Below are 18,606 nucleotides of genomic sequence, written 5' to 3' on the forward strand. Positions count from 1 at the left end.
AGAAGGCACTCAGTAGGGTGTCGAGTGAATGAAAAGACAAGAAATTCATACTCTCTTTGTATCCTCAAGGCCACAGTAAGTTTACTTCTCAAAGTTCTTTTTGAGGGCAAAGCTAAGCTCCTAGATATTCCCTATGCCTGCTTTCATGTGATAGTAAATGAAACAATGACAAAAAGAAATAGAGAATGGCACACCTTTCCTTAATTTCTGGCATTACCACTTACTTTATTTCTTTAAGATTTATTTATTTACTTGAAAGAGAGAGAATGTGAGAGAGTGTGTGCATGTGAGCTGGAGGAGGGGCAGAGGAAAGGGAGAAAGAGAATCTCAAGTGCTCTCCCCACTGGGCAGGGAGCCCAATTCAGGGCTCCATCTCAAGACCCTGATATCATGACCTGAGCTGAACCCAAGATTCAGACACTTAACTGACTGAACCATCCAGGAGCCCTGGCATTATCACTTTCAACTGAGGTTCCATGAAGGCAGGGAGTATGTTTTTATTTATTACACTCTTACCTAGAACAGTACCTGGCATATAGCAAGTTCGATAACACACTTGCACATATCTTTTATAAACAAAAACGTATTGAAGAAAATACTGCTAAATATCAATAAAAATCAATGCAGAAATATTAAAGAGTCATGGCTGGGGTGCAAAAAATCACAAATATGTCAAACTTTAAATGGACTTAGATTTCTAAGAGCTAAAGTGGAAAAGTGAAACAATTTCTTAGTTACCATTACCGGGGAAAAAAAAAAGAATTCTTTAGAGGTAGCACAATTTCCCTAGTACAGTTTGATTTCTTTGTCAATGTGGGGCTCAATATAAGGATTCACAATTTCCAGGAACATTCCTACATCCTGTATGCTAGCCAGATGTCATATGGCTGCTGATAAAAGCCAAGGACATGGCATTACAATGCAATTCAGGGAAGGTTCTTCTTTGGGTCAAGGGACAGAACTGGTCAAACGTGCAGCCCACTGGTTGCTCAAGGTCAAAATACCTAATGCGTTGTTCCTAAAGTCCATCCAGGCAGATGCTATGTTAGGGGGAGAAGCCTGCATTTTTGGATGCCATTTTAGATACATACACCTCAAGCACTTATGAGGATTCAATGAGAAAATGCACCTGGCACATATAAAACTTTCAAGAAGTTTTAACCATTATTTCCCATAGAATGATCACCTGAAGGGGGTTTCTCTTAACCCAAACCCTCAATATCATTGTACCTTTAGTGGACTACCAGTGTCCGCATTACCAGTGGCAGCAGGCTCATCAATGCCTTCATACCTAATCAGATCAGCTCAATCAACTCAATAAACCAAGGCAGGGGGGATCCCTGGGTGGCTCAGTGGTTTAGCGCCTGCCTTTGGCCCAGGGTGCAGTCCTGGAGTCCCGGGATTGAGTCCCGTGTCAGGCTCTTGGCATGGAGCCTTGCTTCTCCCTCTGCCTGTGTCTCTGCCTCTATCTTTCTCTATGTCTATCATAAATAAGTAAATAAATCTTTAAAAAAAAAAACATAAAAAAAATAAACCAAGGCAGGGAGTCCACCCTTCATAAAGCTCTAGTATCCTGAACATGTCTGATACTAATTTCTGTATCAATTAGGGTTTCATCAGAGAAGGAGAACTATTATTAGTGATATGGAATAAGAGGATTTTTATTTTTTTAAGATTTTATTTGTTTGAGGGAGAGCGAGAGAATGAGAGAAAGAAAAAGAGCACAGAGGAAGAAGGAAATGCAGACTCCCCACTGAGCAGAGAGCCTGACCTGGGGCTGGATTCCAGGACCCCAAGATTTTGACCTGAGCCAAAGGCAGACGCTTAACCGACTGAGCCCCCCACCCCCACCCCACCTGGCGCCCAGGAATAACAGGATTCTTAAAATAGAAATTTACCCTATATGATTTGGGATCTGGTAAATAGGTTTAGGACAGGCTGTGGCCCAAAGTTACTGTGAGTAGGGCCAGCAGTTGGGACGAAGTGTAAGTGGGTCGTGACCCCGAGGCGGCTTCGCGGCCACTCCTAGGACGGCACCGCAGGGCCCGGAGGAGACTCAGCCCCCTCCCACCCGTAACCCAAGGGGCCGAGAGGGCCGTGGCTGGCGCTCTGGGCGCGGCGCCACCTCCCTGGAACCCTCTGCGCCACGACAGCCACTGGGGGGAAGCAAGCGCCCGGCCTGGAGCCTAGAGCAGAAGGAGGGGGCGGAGGGCGCCGAGTCCAGGAAGACCTCGCCGGTGGCCCAGGGCCCGGCAGGGAGGGGGGTGACGCCGGGGTGACCCCTGCACCGCCCCCCCTCACCTCTTCTCCCGTCTTAGCTGGAGAAAAAGAATACTCCGGATATAAGAATTCATTTTCTTTATTTTTTTATTTTTTAAATTTATTTATGATAGTCACACAGAGAGAGAGAGAGGCAGAGACACAGGCAGACGGAAAAGCAGGCTCCATGCACCGGGAGCCTGACGTGGGATTCGATCCCGGGTCTCCAGGATCGCGTCCTGGGCCCAAGGCAGGCGCCAAACCACTGCGCCACCCAGGGATCCCCAAGAATTCATTTTCTAATACTTAGATCCCTGTGATCGGCTTTTTGGGAATTATTTCTATGAATATTGTGTCCTTAAACTGTGACAGTTTAAGATGATTTTATGAAGCTCTTGGTTTCAGAATGAATTGGGGTTTTCTCCTACAAAAAGTAATATGAAACTTGTCTGCGTTGAAACACACTTGCCATATACTGGCCCATTCACCCAAATGAGCCAATTCCTTTGAATGTTTTTGCAGTGTTTCTCAGTTATTTGTTCCACAACCAACTTCACTCCTGACTAAATGGAAGGCATTATTTTCTGTATAAGGTTTATAAAGGAATGGAAAGATCTGAGGTGATGATAGAAATATCAACTCAACTGTGTTACATACAGTGTTCTTTTTATTTAAAATAATCCCAGAACAAAGTTTCCTCTCTTGCTGTTGGAATAACTTATTCAGAATTAACTGGCAAAAAAATTTCATGTTTGATTTTTATTTATTTAAAGATTTTATTTATTTATTCATGAAAGACACAGAGAGGGGCAGAGACACATGCAGAGGGAGAAGCAGGCTCCAGGCAGGCATGAATCACCCCCTGGGCTGAAGGCGGCGCTAAACCGCTGAGCCACCCAGGCTGCCCTCATGTTTGATTTTTAAATCCAATCAATTATCAATACTATTTCTCAATGAGAATCAATATATTATTTTCTTTTCTTAACACAATTCCCTGACATTATTTGATTTCTTAATTCCCTGCCTGACTGTATTTCCATCATTTTCTATGCCTCTGATTCTCTCTTTAGCGTAAGCAGCAGAGACAACTCCAGTGCCCATGATCTGATGTTTCAACAAGACGTCCATTGGTAAAACCAGATCATACCTCTCCCAACCACTGCCGGTTTTCTTCCCCCTCACCCCCCAACACCTCCCACGCAGCTGCATAAGTGATGAGTAGCACAGCATGGTAAACATTTAGTTACAAACTATTAGCAACCAGTGAATATTAAGTCCACTGCGTTGATCCTGCCCTTTTGCCATTTTTCTTCTGGTTTTAATTATAAGGTAGACTGTCCTTAAGAAGCAAACTTTGGAGGAGGAGGAAAAACATTGTACTTTGACTTAAAAAAAATCAGATGAAATCAGGACTCATTTTATTATGTAGAGGAACGTAAAATGCATACAAGTAACATGTTATTGAACGTGAACACTCAATCCTAACCATATATCCTCCATGTGTTTCACTCTCCCCGCAGCTGATGACTAATAGAAATGAGATTCTGAAATAGTTTTTCACTTGCATCATTTGGAGAAAAAAAATGTCTATAAGGGCTGATTTTTTTTAAATAAACGCAGCACTGATTACACATAATTGATGCATATCTAGTGTAATGGTTGGCAATCCCTGACGAACTAATTTCCTAAGAGAATGCTTATATAGAGACTGTAGTAATTCCCATTGACTGTCCATTCCACATTCACATAATACTTTCAATAAATCCTCTAAAGTTTCAACGAAGTGCCTGTAAATTCCATGAAATAATGGAAATATTATTCACCAAAATTAAGAGGGGATGTTTCCCCTTGGCGAAGAGTTGGAATGTATTGGGCTCTGGCTGGACTGTAATTACTGGGGTGCTGTGCTGGAGGGGGGGTCACCATCTGGGTCTGGGAGCTACGAAGCTGTGAGCAGTAGCAGAGGGAAACCAAGACCACTCGGAGCCACTAGACCAATGAAAGATGTAGCAGGTGGCCGGTTACACCCTGTGGGCAACAACGTGTCATTCTTCAAAATTTCCAAAGAAAATAATTGGGAGTTCCACGGAACCTAGTAATGGGTAAGTTCTCCACCAGAGGGGAGCCTGAAGTCGAATCTAAAGGGCCCGTAAGCTGTAGGGGTAGATGGACGACCAGGAGGCCAGGGAATGAGGCGGGCAATCCGGGCTTCTGTGACCTTGCGGCCAAGACGCTGCATGTGAAAGTAGTGGCGATGGAGGAAGAGGTGGAACCAGTGCGACCTAATTTTCAAGGGGCAGGTAAGCAGTTGTTCTACGACAGCCCTTTGGCTTTAGACCCCTCTCATGTACCCTTGTGCTGTTTCACAGACCGCATTACTGCCTGCCCCCGGGGCTCCGGCGGGGTGTCCCCTCAGAGGCCACCAGAGCCAGAGCCCGCTCCTTCGCACCAGGCCCCTGCCACCTGCTCTGGCGGCTTGTTGCAGGAGCAGCAGTTTCTCTGACTGCAGGACTTTCTGTTTTCCTTCAGACGTCAGCACCGCCCAGCTGAGGAGCAGGAGGTCTGGGCCTGGTCTGCGGCCACGGGGACAGCAGCAGCTCGGCTCACGGGCTGTGCTCCAGCTCAGGGCAGCCGCCCTCCTGTCAAAGCTACTGGCTGATCATGGCACGTGAGGACACGTCCATGGGATACCCAAAACAAAAAAACAACAAAAAAGCTTAATAAAATCAGCCTGATAGACATTCCGAGGACGGGTCTTCCTGGAGATGTGAAGGACTCTGAGGGGCCTTGCCCCCGGGGCGGATCCCTGTGGACCCAGGAGGGGCTGTCTGGCTGCCTCAGGGGGACACTGCGATTCTGGCCTCCTGTCTCCCCTCCCCCACCTAAACAGGCCGGGACAAGCAGCAGTGTCCCTCAAAAGGGCTAGTAAGTCACTCCCACACCTATGGGCCAAACCCTGCTTGCAGCCTGTGAGGCCAGTTAACTAAGAATAGTCTGTACATTTTTAAATGGTTGGGGAAAAAAACTCAGAAGAGTATTTTGCGACACATGAAAATCATAAGATTTGAAATTCAGCATTCATCAGTCAAGTCCTTTCGGAGCCCGGCCACGCTCATTGATTTCGGTGCGACCTACGGTGACTTTCATGGTCCCAGAGCAGAGCTGGGTGGTGTGACAGAGACCGTGTGGCCCACAGAGCTGAAAATGTCACGTGGCCCTTTACAGAAAAAGTTGGCAGGCGCTGCTGTAGGAGCAAGACTGAAGTAGAAGACCGGTGTGTAAGAAGGGGCGAGATTGGGATTCGCCCTTGGGGAAGATGAGTTAAAAGGGCAAACGTGGGTTCTGTGTTTTTGTGTCTGGTAATAGGTTTGTCAGAACGCTAGCTATTTTCCTCAAAAGGAAATAAAAGGAGATGGTGGGGATTTATGGGCGTCTCAGGGAGCCCCTCTCTGTGAGGTAACTGGTTTGAAGCGGACACAAGGCTGCACTGTTCATGGGCGGTGTGCCGGCTCAGCCTTGGGGCGCACGGAGGCCTGGAGGCTGGGGGGAGGGAGTTAGTGATGGAATAAACAGGATGGCAATGGAATGTCCCATGGGGTGGTGATCGTGGGGGAACCCTTAATCTTCTTCATCACATTTCCTTAAAGGGGGAAGAAATTTCTGCTTAGCTTTCCAAGGAGTTGTATCATACTGAACACGCTTGGTTTCTCTCCCTACTTGTATCCGTTGGAAGCCCTTGACCACAGGGTGCGGTTACCGAGCTTTCAAGAGGAGGTACCGGTTCCATCATTGTGCTCTCTCTCTCTCTCTCTCTCTCCATGCCTGCCTCATGACTCGCTGAAAGCCAGTCGGCTTCCCTCTGTTTCCTACCCGAAGATGGTAAGCACACCCTCCAAAGGCAGTCCGGAAACCTATCTTTCTGTCCCATCCTCTGCCCCCAGTGTGAGATAGGCCATGTGTAGCTGGTATGGATGTCCCATTTGTGATCTAAGTCCCTCCACAGACAAGTCTCAGGGCGTGCCTCCGTAGAGAGCTAATTCCTCGTTTCATTTTCAGTCTAGTTTTACTTTTAACCCCTGTGCTTTGTGGGATATTAGATCCGAACAGATCCAGGAGAAGATGGGGGGGTTCACTCTCGGTGGTCTTCACCACTCGTCACCATGAATTCAGAATGACTGAGAGCATCATGGTATGTTCAGTGTTCGGATTTCTTCAGGAAGATGAAGACAGAGCAGGGACTTGGCTTTTGTTTAGATGTCTGGTATCTTCGTATTGTGTGACCCAGAACTGCCCACTTCTGTCCCACAGCCCATCAGAAGAGCCCCAGATATGCAGAGTGCAGAATGGAGGAAGTAGGTATTTTCCTAACTCACTTCCTTAAATTGCAGGGTTACCCTATCTGAGCCCAGTTTGCCTTACGTCATAAGGATGCTATCCTCACCGTAGACAGACCTTCGTGCATAGTTCTAAGGTTGATGCGGATTCACATGCCTTCATTTATTTTGTACTTCCAAAGTCTTTGTGTGTGTACGTGTATGTGTGTGTGTGTTTGCATACACTACCCTGGTTTTGCCTCTCCTCTCGTTTTAACCCCTAGTCCTTCCTTTTATTGATCAATCTCAAGAGCAGTGACTTGCACTATGTATACTGGAGCAGTAATTCCCAGCGCGCCCAAAAGATCTAGAATTAGATCTGTGTATATTAAAATTTGGGATAGGATTCAGAAGCTGTACAGGAATTTGATTATTGACCTCATGGGGTATATACCATGTACCTATAGGAAATATATGTATATTATCTTATCATATATGAGGGATAGTAGATTCTTTGTCTTTTTTAATCCTGACTGGTATGTGTGTGTATATGTGGACATGTATCAAACACATATACAATGATATATGTATACAATGACACACAGACTATATATATATAATAAGCATGTATATATGTATAGACACACACACTATGATATACATATAAAATGAGAAAAAGACTCTAGTATCATTCCTGGATCATAATATGCATTTACTACTACTGTCAATACTGTTCATTGAGAATAGTAAAGATATATATATTTTTTATTTTTAAAGATTTTAGTTAATTGACAGAGAGAGAGAGCAAGCCAGAAAGCACAAGTGAGGGGGAACAGCATGGGGAGAAGGGAGCCCAATGTGGGGCTCGATCCCAGGATCCCAGGATCAGGACCTGAGCTGCAGGCAGACTCTTAACTGACTGAGCCACCCGGGTGCCCCAGTATAAGAAATATTTTTAATATTAATATTAATATTTAAAATAAGAAATATTTTTATGGGAAAATTTTCAATAAAAAAATTTGAGGATAGTATATTTTTATTTTTGTGATTACAAACAGAATAAAAATTGACCTCAGATCTATCACCTTATTGATTTCTAGCTTCAATTATGCATATAATTTAATGGACTAGTCCATGTCTCACCATATGCATTGAATGTTAGGACGATAAAGGGCATTAGAGACCATGAGATACAACTTTTTAATTTTACATATGTGCAAACTGAGATGTAGCCTGTTTAATTGGTTCCCAAGATTTTCTGGCTTTTTCCACTTAGACACAGATGCAAAATATTTTGATGAAACCTGGATGTTTAAAAAATATGGATTTCTTTTTTGCCTCTTCAGATTTTTGGAAGAATGTTTTCATTTTTAATTTGCATGTTAGTTTCCATGGATTCAAGCCTCTGTCCTCTTTGACAAGAAGCTACGATGTAAGTAAAAACAAGGCATTCAGAGTTGAAAAAAACTGACTTTGAATATAATAAACCACTAGAGTGCCTGGAACTGTGGAACTGACACAAGACTTCTAAAAAAAAGTTTTAAGAATGAAAGTTGAGAAGCGTTGTGTGATACTGATGTGAAGGGCAATTTCCTGACGGGTACAGCCATTAAACATTGCAATGGGAAACTATAGTAGGTCATGGAATCTCCTACTATAGGCCTTTGAAAGTAATATTAAAAAAAAAAAAAAAGAATGATTGTAAAACGGTATTTCCCAACTCAGGTTATACTGCAGATGGGGAAATTGCAAGTACCCTCTTCCTCTCTCTAGGGATGAAGCACAAATGAAGCATAGCACCATGTTTAGAGAAATGGACAAATGGTAATGGTATAACAGTAGATGGTAGTTGGGACACATTAGTGTAAGTCTGGTTCTGTGAGGAAGCAGAAGCAATAAAAAAAACTGTCCCAGTCCAGTATTATTTAAAAATAATAATAATTTATGATGCCACATAAATAATATATTAAAATCAACCCTGAAGTTTTAAAGTAAAAAAAAAAAAAAAGTTAATCATTACTTAAGAGTTTACTTACTTAGAGTTAATCATTACTAAGGGTTTTCCCAATGGGGGTTGATTCCTGATACTAACTCACTAGCCTTCCCATCCCCACCATGAAATGTTGTTTGTTAAAATTTGAGAGTGATTTTTCAGCTCTAATGGACTGCTTATGGTATATTCTGAGCAAGATGTGTTTTGCTTGGCTGGTAACAGGAAAGTGGAAGAAAAGGAGTTCTGTATACCATTTTCAAAATGAATTCAATAGCTCCTTACTTTGTTTCTTTAACTGGTCTGCCAGTCTCATTGTGTGAAGGATCATAATATTAGCACATAAAATATCTTACTGGAATAGATGCTAAAGCAAAACCAAAAGGCCACACTAGCTCAAAATCCATTTCCTTCAGTAAACCTTCTGTAAACAACCATAACTGACCCACTACTTTGAACCATTCGAATGAAATCTCAGAACATTGAATTCCATAAAAAATTTGAAAATACATTAGTTCTTTACCTCCGAATGTGTCAGAAGTTTCCCCCAATTATTTATTTAAAATCTCTGCCTCTAGCAGGCAGCTCTGGATTTGAGTGTTGGCTGGGTTGCTTCCTAGCTGCATATTGGGCTAACACTGCTTGCTCACCTATATGGATAAAATGCGTACCTGCCTCAGGGAACTGTTGGGAAGGTCGATGGAACATGCGGAGGGCGTGTGGCATCGTGCCTGGCACAGGGCGACCACTCGGCCATGCCATGTCGGTGATGATTCCTGCCGGCCTAGGTGACTTTTTCGTGGGGCCAGTAAGGGGACTGCGGGGAGCATGGGCTCTGCAGGGGGGCAGTTCTGGGGCCCAGGTCTGTCCTGCCACCTGCTGTGCGGCGTCCTGGGTGATCTAACCAACCCTGGGAGCCACTGTTTCATTTCCAAAATGAATATACTCCAGCAACATGCAGGTGCCCGGGCTGGCTGAGGACGGTGCCTGCTGTGCCTCTTTCCTGGCAATCCATTGTGAACAAGCTAACGGTTCCGGTGCATTCCGAGGGCGAGGGCGAGGGCGAGGGCGAGGGCGAGCGCGACGCAGAGCAGAAGGGGTCACGGTAAGTTTCAAAAGAAAAGAAAGTCGTGTTCCCCACCGTGTTCCTCGGCCAGGAGGAGGGAGAATGGACCCCGACCACGGCAAGCGCGCACAGCGATGCGCTGACCCTGCGGCTGCCAGTGAAGACTGGGTCTCGAGTCCGGGTCCATCTGTATTCTTCCCAGGGTGAGCGCGGAGGAATTTTCGGTTAGAGCCTCGTCGGGCCCGGTGACCTTAGACCTCAGGAGCTCCCCGGGGCCCAGCTGGCACGGGCGCCGGGGGAGGGACGCTGGAGCGGCCCACGGCGGGCAGCGGCCCCCGAGGCAGGGCCGGCCGCACGCGCCCCTCGCAGCCTCGCCAGCCCCCGGCCCCGGCCCCGAGGCTCCTCCCCGAGCTTCCGGAGCTCTCCCGAGCGGGAGGTCCCCGCCCCCGAACCCCGAGACCCCGTGGCGCCGGCGCCCCGCCCCCGGCCCGCCCCGCCGGCCGCACCTGCCCGCGCGCACACGCCCCCCGCACGCCGGCCGCCACGCGCGCCGGGCCCGGGCCGCCCCGCCCTGCCCCTGCGCCGCCGCCGCCGCCGCTCCACCCCCGGCACGCGCCCGCCCCCGCTCCCCCCGCACCGCCCTGCCTCGCCGCGGGCCGCCGCCGCCGCCGCCGCCCAGCCGCCGGGCCCGCCGGGCGCGGGAGCCGAGCAGAGCCCGCACCGCGGCGCCAGGGTGCGCGGGCCGCCGCCGCCGCCGCCGCCGCGCTCGTTGGCTGCGCTCAGGCTCCGGCGAGCGCTGTCTCCGCCTCCTCTTCCTGCGACCTCCTCCGTCCGCGGCAGCCTCCGCGCGCTCCCCGGGAGCGCCCCTACGCCCCGCCCGCGGCGACCAGGCCTGGGGGATCCGGGGCTCCGCGGCGCCCCGCCCGGCCAGCCCCCCGGCCCGCACATGGTCTGAGCCCCGCGGCCAGAGCTGCGCCCTGACGCGAGGGACGGCGGCGTTCCCGGCCGGGCCCGCGGGGACCTCCTGGTGCCGACGCTCTCGCATTATTTTAGGGTGGGGCGGGGAGGGCCCTGGGTTCCGGGGAGTGGGGGTGGGCGGGGAGGAGGGCCCGGGGGGAGCCGGACTCCGCGAGGGAGCCGGGGAGACACTATGGGGAAGGACCAGGAGCTGCTGGAGGCCGCCCGCACTGGAAATGTGGCTCTGGTGGAGAAACTCCTGTCTGGCAGGAAAGGAGGGATCCTGGGCGGCGGATCCGGACCCTTGCCCCTGTCTAATCTGCTAAGGTAAGGACGGCAGCCCGCCCCGGGATCGCACGCCGCGTTCTGCATTGTGACACATCCGTCCTCCTCCTCACGGTTATTGCACCTGCTGGCTGCCAGCGATTCATTCTTAAATTAGGCAGGAAAACAGACTGTGTGTGTGTGGAGAGGAGGCATGAGGCTCCCGGTCGGATTGATGCCTTGGATTCTCTGAGTAATTTGAAAATAGCCTTCCATCAATGCGTCAGTAGCTACTTTTCTCTGAGCTCTGGTGCAGAACTTGTACATGCACAAGTGTTACTGGAAGGGAATCAGTGTTCCACTCGCTTTTCATCAATATTTATTAGGTATTTGCCGTGCCAAGGCCACCCCCCCCCTTTTTTTTTGTTTATCTGAATGAAATTGGTGGAGAAGCTGTTGCGTGCATGCAGTTACCCTGCAAAAAGCCACAGCCTTTGGTTGCTGCTACCTCCTCGCAGAAGGCATTTGCCGTGCTGTGGGTTAGGATCCCACCGATCCCACGAAATGAAGCGAGCGAACCTTCTGATGAGATGTCGCCAGTACAGGGTGTGTGTGAAAACTTGATGAGGCAGCTTGGGCAGCCCTGGCCGTACTTCCAGTTACCTGGACATAGCAGCGTGAAACTTGGTTAGGAGGATGAAGGATGGCAGGTCGGGATTGGGAGAGTGTGTATGGAATGTAGTACAGGCCTTTTCATGTGAAGATGTTGCGGGCGAGACTAATATTGCTTGGATACTCTTTCTAAGATGACATTTAAAAAATGTCAAGGTCTTTATTCAGCAGGCAGTACCTGGGAAATAGCTGGGTTGATTTGCATATTTGAAAAACTGTGAACTTAAAAGTTGAATTGATGGACAAATTAAATGAGAGGGAGGAAGGCTGAAGAATATCCGTTAGATGCAAGGAAGGCTTTTTAGTTTATGAAATTATGGTTATTCACGTTGACCTGGATATTTTGGGAAGCGTCAGTCATCATTCATATCTTCACCCTGAAACATCTCTAAAGCAACCCAACTGTACTTGGAAAAATTAAAAAAAAAAATCCAGGTGATTTTCTTGGGTTTTAAAAAACTCTTTTGTGCTACTCGACAAGTGTTTAATACAGACTTCTGGATGATAACATTGTGTTCTTTACTCAAGTTCTTATATGTGGTAGTGGCCAGGCAATGCAGCTAATTACCATACTGGCTAATAGGGAAAATGAAAACATCTGTATTACAGTGAAATGAATTTAGTTGGCAAATAGTTGATGGAATTTAAAAAAATTTCATATGTGATCGTCTATCCTTGTTAATAGGGACATTTTATTCGAATGACAATTCACTTCAGATCAGAACATGGGACCTTTTTTTTAGTTGATCTTAGAGGTGATGACTCTTGTGCGTGCTCTCTTGTTAAGTGATTTTCACTCTGAAATGCAAGTTGACAGTGTGAACATATTTCAGGTGATAGCGCTAATAAATGCCCTTAGTCACAGGTTATATATATATATATATATATATACACACACATATATATATATATATATATGTATACACATATATATATGTTTTTGTTTATCTGAATGAAATGGGTGGATATATATATATATATATAAACAGTTTATCTGGTTATGGCTTTAAAGTTGCAGGTAAAATAAATATGTTTACTAATTCAAGTTGTAAGAATGGTTATGGCTGGAAACCTATATTCTGAAAGAGGTTTCTAAATAATCAGTTCCTTTGAAAAAACACTAAGGAATTCTTTGAGAACAATGAGAACTTCAGTTAATTTTATTGAGATAAATGGTACTTTAAAAATCCTACCTTTATGATAGAACTTATTATTTAAAAAATAAATATTTTTTATTTATTTTTTAAAAAGGTTTTATTTATTTATTCATGAGTAACACAGAGAAAGAGAGAGAGAGACAGAGAGACAGAGACACAGGCAGAGGGAGAAGGAGGCCTTATACAGGGAGCCTGATGTGGGACTCCATCCCGAGTCTCCAGGATCACACCCTGGGCCAAAGGCAGGCACTCAACCGCTGAGCCGCCCAGGCATCCCTGGTAAACATCTTTTTAAAACGTTCTCAGTTGTGCCATTTTTAAAAAAAGAATAGATGACAAATTTTAGGAATAAAATTAAGATAAAATTTCAAAATTGTGACCCACAATGTATTTCTTGAATAGGAGGTTTTCCCTTTTGCTGGTTTTTGTCAGAGGTAAGAGTGGTAGCTCTGTAACAGGGATGTGCCTAGAAAACAAAGCTAAAAAAAACATGTGTTCATTAGAGTAGTTTGAACCAAGTTGTAAAAGTCAAAATCAAAACCTTTAAACTTGAATCTGTCTCATACTGAATAAACAATGTCTTTGAAGACAGTGAGGGTTAAAATTGTATTCCTTTGGTGATCCTTTGCATAAAATGAAATTTCTAAGAAGGCATGTTAATTTAGTTGTTACTTTATTTCACAAATGATTGTCCTCAGAAATTTATTTACAGGATGATGGAAAATGTGGCCCCTTCCACTTTAAACATAATGACATGAAGACATTCTTAAATATTTTGGAATTAATTGCAGAATAGGTTTGCCACTACCTACCCCCTGCCTTTATTACTTGTGTAATTATACTAGGGGCAGATCTGTGCTAAATGCTTATGTATACCATCTCATTTAATTCTTATATCAGCCATAAGTAGCTGAGCCTCAGTTCACAGCTGAAGGACTGAAGAGTCAGAGATTAAGGACTTGCCCAAGGTCACTTAATTAGTAATGGTAAAAAAAGAAAAATTAGTAATGGTAAAGATTTGAAGTTCTGTAATTTAAATTTGCTTTCCCACATCCTAAGTCTTATTCATCAAATCTGATTCACGAAAGTTTTAGATGGCTGAGTCTAATCTGAACTTTTTTTTGCTATGCATAATTTGTTTTTTAAAAAGCTTAATTTTGGGATGCCTGGGTGGCTCAGTGGTTGAGTGGCTGCCTTCGGCTCAGGGTGTGATCCTGGAGTCCCAGGATAGAGTCCCACATCGGGCTCCCTGCATGGAGCCTGCTTCTCCCTCTGCCTGTGTCTCTGCTTCTCTCTCTCTCTCTCTCTCTGTGTGTGTGTCTCTCATGAATAAATAAATAAAATCTTTTAAAAAAACTTATTTTTTTCCTAATTACAAAATGAATCTTATGACTGCCCTTTGAGGGATCACTAGATAAGAACTTTTCTGAAGGTGCTTTTGATGACCTACTAAGTGAGCAGTAGCTATATGATGGGGAATCAGGTATGCTTGGGTGACACTGCATAGGTAAGAATGACCTTGAATAAATATAAAAATCTCTAAGCCTCACTGTCCACTTATATAAAATGGGAATAATAATAGCACGTATCATAGAGAGTTGTAAGAATTAGGTGAAATAGAAAGAAATGAATGCAAAGCATTTAGGACATTGGTGTTTATCATTAGTGTTACTATTTCTCATGTAGAGTACTTGACTCTACTTTCTAAGATCTTGTTTACTAAAGATTTGTTCCATATTAGACATGGAATAAATTTATTTAGTAAAATTTCCGTTAGAATTACAGAATGATTGGGTAATTCTGAGCCTGGGTGGCTCAGAGGTTGAGCGCCAGCCTTTGGCTCAGGGTGTGATCCCGGGGTTCTGGGATTGAGTCCCACATCGGGCTCCCTGCTTGAAGCCTGCTTCTCTCCCTCTGTCTGTGTCTCTGCCTCTTTCGGTGTGTCTCCCATGAATAAACAAATAAATCTTTAAAAAAAATACAGAATGTTCAAATAAAATGGCACCTTTTATTCAACTTCTGACCTAGAGGAATTACTTGTAGCGTTCCTTACCAGTTAGTTGTCTTAGCCCTGTAAAACCCTTAAATAAATAGGTCCATTCTGTTTCTTTTTGACAGCTCTAATTATTAAAAAAAAATTATCCTTTTATTGATTTGAAATCCCCCTCCCTGTAATTTCCAGCCACTTGGTACTAGTTGGCAGTGGAGTGTAGGTGAAGTAATGTTTTCATACTTTTCACTATTCTCTTTTTTCCTTCTTTGCATATTCTCAAATTTTGCAATGACTCTTTTAAAGGTGGTGAGCAGAAATGAACAAAATGCACTAAATATCAGTTGACCAGTGTAAATATACTGGGACTTGATACACCGTTGAATTAAAAAAAAAAAAAAACGGGTTACAAAATAGCATTTATACTATGATCCTGGGTTTGGTTGGTTGTTTTTAAGAAAAAGTGATGAAGTCTGGAATGATAACATCAACATGTTGGGCAGCCCCAGTGGCTCAGCAGTTTAGCGCTGCCTTCAGCCCAGGGTGGGATCCCGGAAAGCCAGGATCTAGTCCCACGTCAGGCTTCCTGCATGGAGCCTGCTCCTCCCTCTGCCTGTGTCTCTGCCTCTCTCTCTCTCTCTCTGTCTCTCATGAATAAATAAATAAAATCTTAAAAAAAAAAAAGATAACATCAACATGTTAAAAGTAGTATTTGTCTTTGGTAGAATTGTGGGTGATCTTTATTATTATTGTTATTACTATTTTTTTTGTTTACTTACATTTTTCAGTATTCTAAAATGAACATGTATTTTGTAATCAAAATAGCAGCTACTTAAAATATGACACAATGAAATTATTACCTCTTTATTAACAGGTCAGTTTTACTGAGGTGGAGAATGACATTGGCTCACATTGAGCAGACACTCAAAGTTTCCAAGTATTTTTTTCAAAGACCTGTGATGCAGTCGTTCTGCTATCATACTTGTTTTTTTTTTTTTTAAGATGTTATTTATTTATTCATGAGAGACAGAGAGAGAGAGAGAGAGAGAGGCAGAGACACAGGCAGAGGAAGAAGCAGGCTCCATGCAGGGAGCCCGACATGGGACTGGATTCTGGGTCTCCAGGATCAGGCCCGGGGCTGAAGGTGGTGCTAGACTGTTGAGCCACCTGTGCTGCCCCCACATCATACTTGTAAAAGTGTTGATTGAACTTAAATTATTACTATTACATTTAACCTTCCTTGTTTTAGCCTATATTTATAATCTGTCTAGATATTTTTGACTCTTGGGTCTATCTTCCAGAGTATTAACTTTTCTTTTCTGCATCATCTGTAGATTTAATAAGCATATTTTCTATAATTTGAATTTGAGACACGGTGATACATCCCTAAAGAACCCTTCTTTAGCTTTCTATAAATTTAAAAGGAGCAAACTTTATACATGGCATTGGAGTTGCTTAGAAGTCTCATCCAGCCACATCTGATATACCTGTGAGAATATTATGAGGTACTTTATCTGTTGCCCTTCTGAATGCATGCTGTGTCCTGTTTATGGCATTCCTTTGATCTATTTCTGGCATTGAGTCTATAAATTCCACCCAAATCAGGCTACTTTCTTACAGCTTGTTTGCAGTAGTGAAGCACTGATGATACCCTAGTACCAATGCAAATCCCTTCTTCCCGCTTGTGCCCAGTTCTTCTGGGTCTGAATACCCAAACTCATCTGAAGTGTCTGTTGTGACCTCTGTCTGTGTGAAATTTCAGTAATCTCCCAGCATCATTTGTTTGTACTTTCTGGTTTGAAGATGATTCTCACTAGGGATGACAGAAGCAAAATACAAGTTGGGAAGAATCAGATTTTTGGCATTGTTAGATGTCATGGGAAATTCTCTTGTGGCCTCAAAGGTTAAGGTTACATTATCTGTTATAGAAGTGAACTTTTTATTTATTTTTTATTTTTTATTTTTTAATTTTTATTTATTTATGATAGTCACAGAGAGAGAGAGAGAGAGGCAGAGACATAGGCAGAGGGAGAAGCAGGCTCCATGCACCGGGAGCCTGATGTGGGATTCGATCCCGGGTCTCCAGGATCGCGCCCTGGGCCAAAGACAAGCGCCAAACCGCTGCGCCACCCAGGGATCCCCGGAAGTGAACTTTTTATACCTCTCTTCTTCTTTTGTTTTTTTTCCCCAGCTTAGTTGAAAGGGACATTAATATTTTCCCAGGTAAATACCTTCCTGTTTTTAGTTATTCCTCTTTCTCATCCAACCCTTTGGTCTTTAAAGAAATCTGAGCTCCTCAGAGCTCCTCAGAGTACCCAAATGGAATTACCTCCCTCCTTTCCTCCCTGCATATTATAGGTGAAGTCTCATTCTATTTAACATCTTTCATGAGGCAGCTGCAAAACCTTTTAAGGCCTCTTCCTTTGACACAACCACCTTTTAATCTAAACAAAGAAAAATTCCTATTTGAATGTATATTAAATTATTTCTTTCCTAGAGAGTCTAGGTTAAGAACTATTTGTATTTTAACAAAGCGATAAAAAGTTCAATGTCTCAAATTTACTTGATTTTTCTTAATGACTCAAAGGATTACTTACTATGTAAAGTACATTTAGTAAACTCTTGTTGAATATAAAGAATCTGGTTTCTACCCCCCCCCCCCCCCATGTGAGAAAGTAAATTGGTAAAAATTAGAGGAAAATCGTGTCTGGTCACCAAAGACATATGAACCAGAGAGTTCACAAATTTTTCAGATTCAAGATTCAGTTCATCAGGTTTTGGGTACAGGGAGGTAAGAGTTGTCATTTTCACAATTTGGGCAATTGTGGTCACTGGGACTCTGGTAAGGTGCTCACTTTCTGGGAAACTGTGCTGGTTAAATGGAATAAATCACAAACAGAGCTGTCAAATCGAATGAAAAACGTATCTATAAAAATAGTCAAGTTGCAAGTGGGTTATCTATTTTAGATAGAGATGATGTTGGAAGTGGTGATTGCAGCATTGTGTTCAGGGAGCTGTGCCTGTGTGTGTGGGGGAGCGGTGCCTGCAGGGGTGGGGTGAGCCGTGCCAGCTGCGGGACTTGGTGGGGGGACGACGGGATTTTGCTACTGGCCTCCTTCCCCACTAAGCTGGGTGTTCTGGCTTCATCTTCAGAGCAGTAAGCCTGACGTGAGGCAGGGAGTGAGGACAGCCGGCCCGCGACTGCTGCTCACCCTGTCACCCTGCCAGTCCTTACTTTGCCTGGTGCCTGGCACTTCTCAGGGGTTTCCTCCAACGCCCCCAGCAGCCTGCTCACCTGGGGGGGTGCCCCTGTCCCCTGCAGCCTGCTCACCTGGGGGGGTGCCCCTGTCCCCTGCAGCCGGCTCACCTGGAGGTTTGGGGGGCAGTGTATGCAGTTTGGTTTCCTCAGTCATATACCAGAATGACTACTTATGGGTTTGATGTTAATTTTGGGAAGTTCTTCCGAGGAGCCTGTTGGAGAACATTCATCCTGAGTGTTTGACTAGAAATGGAAGCTGTCCCTTGAGTCAAGGGTTAGGAGACCACTTTCAGTCGCGGGGCCTGAAGGCATTTGGCATTGCAGGCATCTGAGTGTGCCCGGGCTTAGTGGGAACATATTGCCGCATAGCTTTTGTTAATTAAAATAGCATGAGTTTTGATTTTTCATCATAGAGTAATTTATAAAAAGAAAGCAGGAGTTCACACCGAAGACTCATGTGAGTTCCGCTTCCTTCTCACGTGTGTGGTGACACGATCAGGTGCGCCGTGTGCCAGCCGAGGGCTTGGTGCCCTTGCCCGCGTGACACACATCTAGGAGTTCTTGCTGGAGTCCGGTTGTCTTCCTTTGCGTTGGTGGGACAGAAGTGGGTTCTGCGTGTGGACCACCCCTGGGTACCGCGTGAAGTGTGTGTGATGTGTGGGGCCGACCGCAATACATG

At 44.9% G+C, this 18,606-nt stretch overlaps 1 protein-coding gene across 13 annotated transcripts in view; it reads left to right on the forward strand.

The window, feature by feature from the left end:
* The first annotated feature begins 10,778 nt into the window (after window positions 1-10,778).
* The window catches only part of ANKS1B (ankyrin repeat and sterile alpha motif domain containing 1B), a 1,017,748-nt gene continuing 1,009,920 nt past the window's right edge, over window positions 10,779-18,606 (forward strand). For all 13 annotated transcript variants that reach the window (XM_041737915.1, XM_041737908.1, XM_041737909.1 and 10 more), the window contains exon 1: window positions 10,779-10,912. In XM_041737915.1, coding sequence (XP_041593849.1) covers window positions 10,779-10,912 — 134 coding nt within the window. The remainder of the gene's footprint in view (window positions 10,913-18,606) is intronic.

This window comes from Vulpes lagopus, chromosome 23 (assembly GCF_018345385.1).
Source record: "Vulpes lagopus strain Blue_001 chromosome 23, ASM1834538v1, whole genome shotgun sequence".
In the NCBI taxonomy this organism is placed as follows: domain Eukaryota; kingdom Metazoa; phylum Chordata; class Mammalia; order Carnivora; family Canidae; genus Vulpes; species Vulpes lagopus.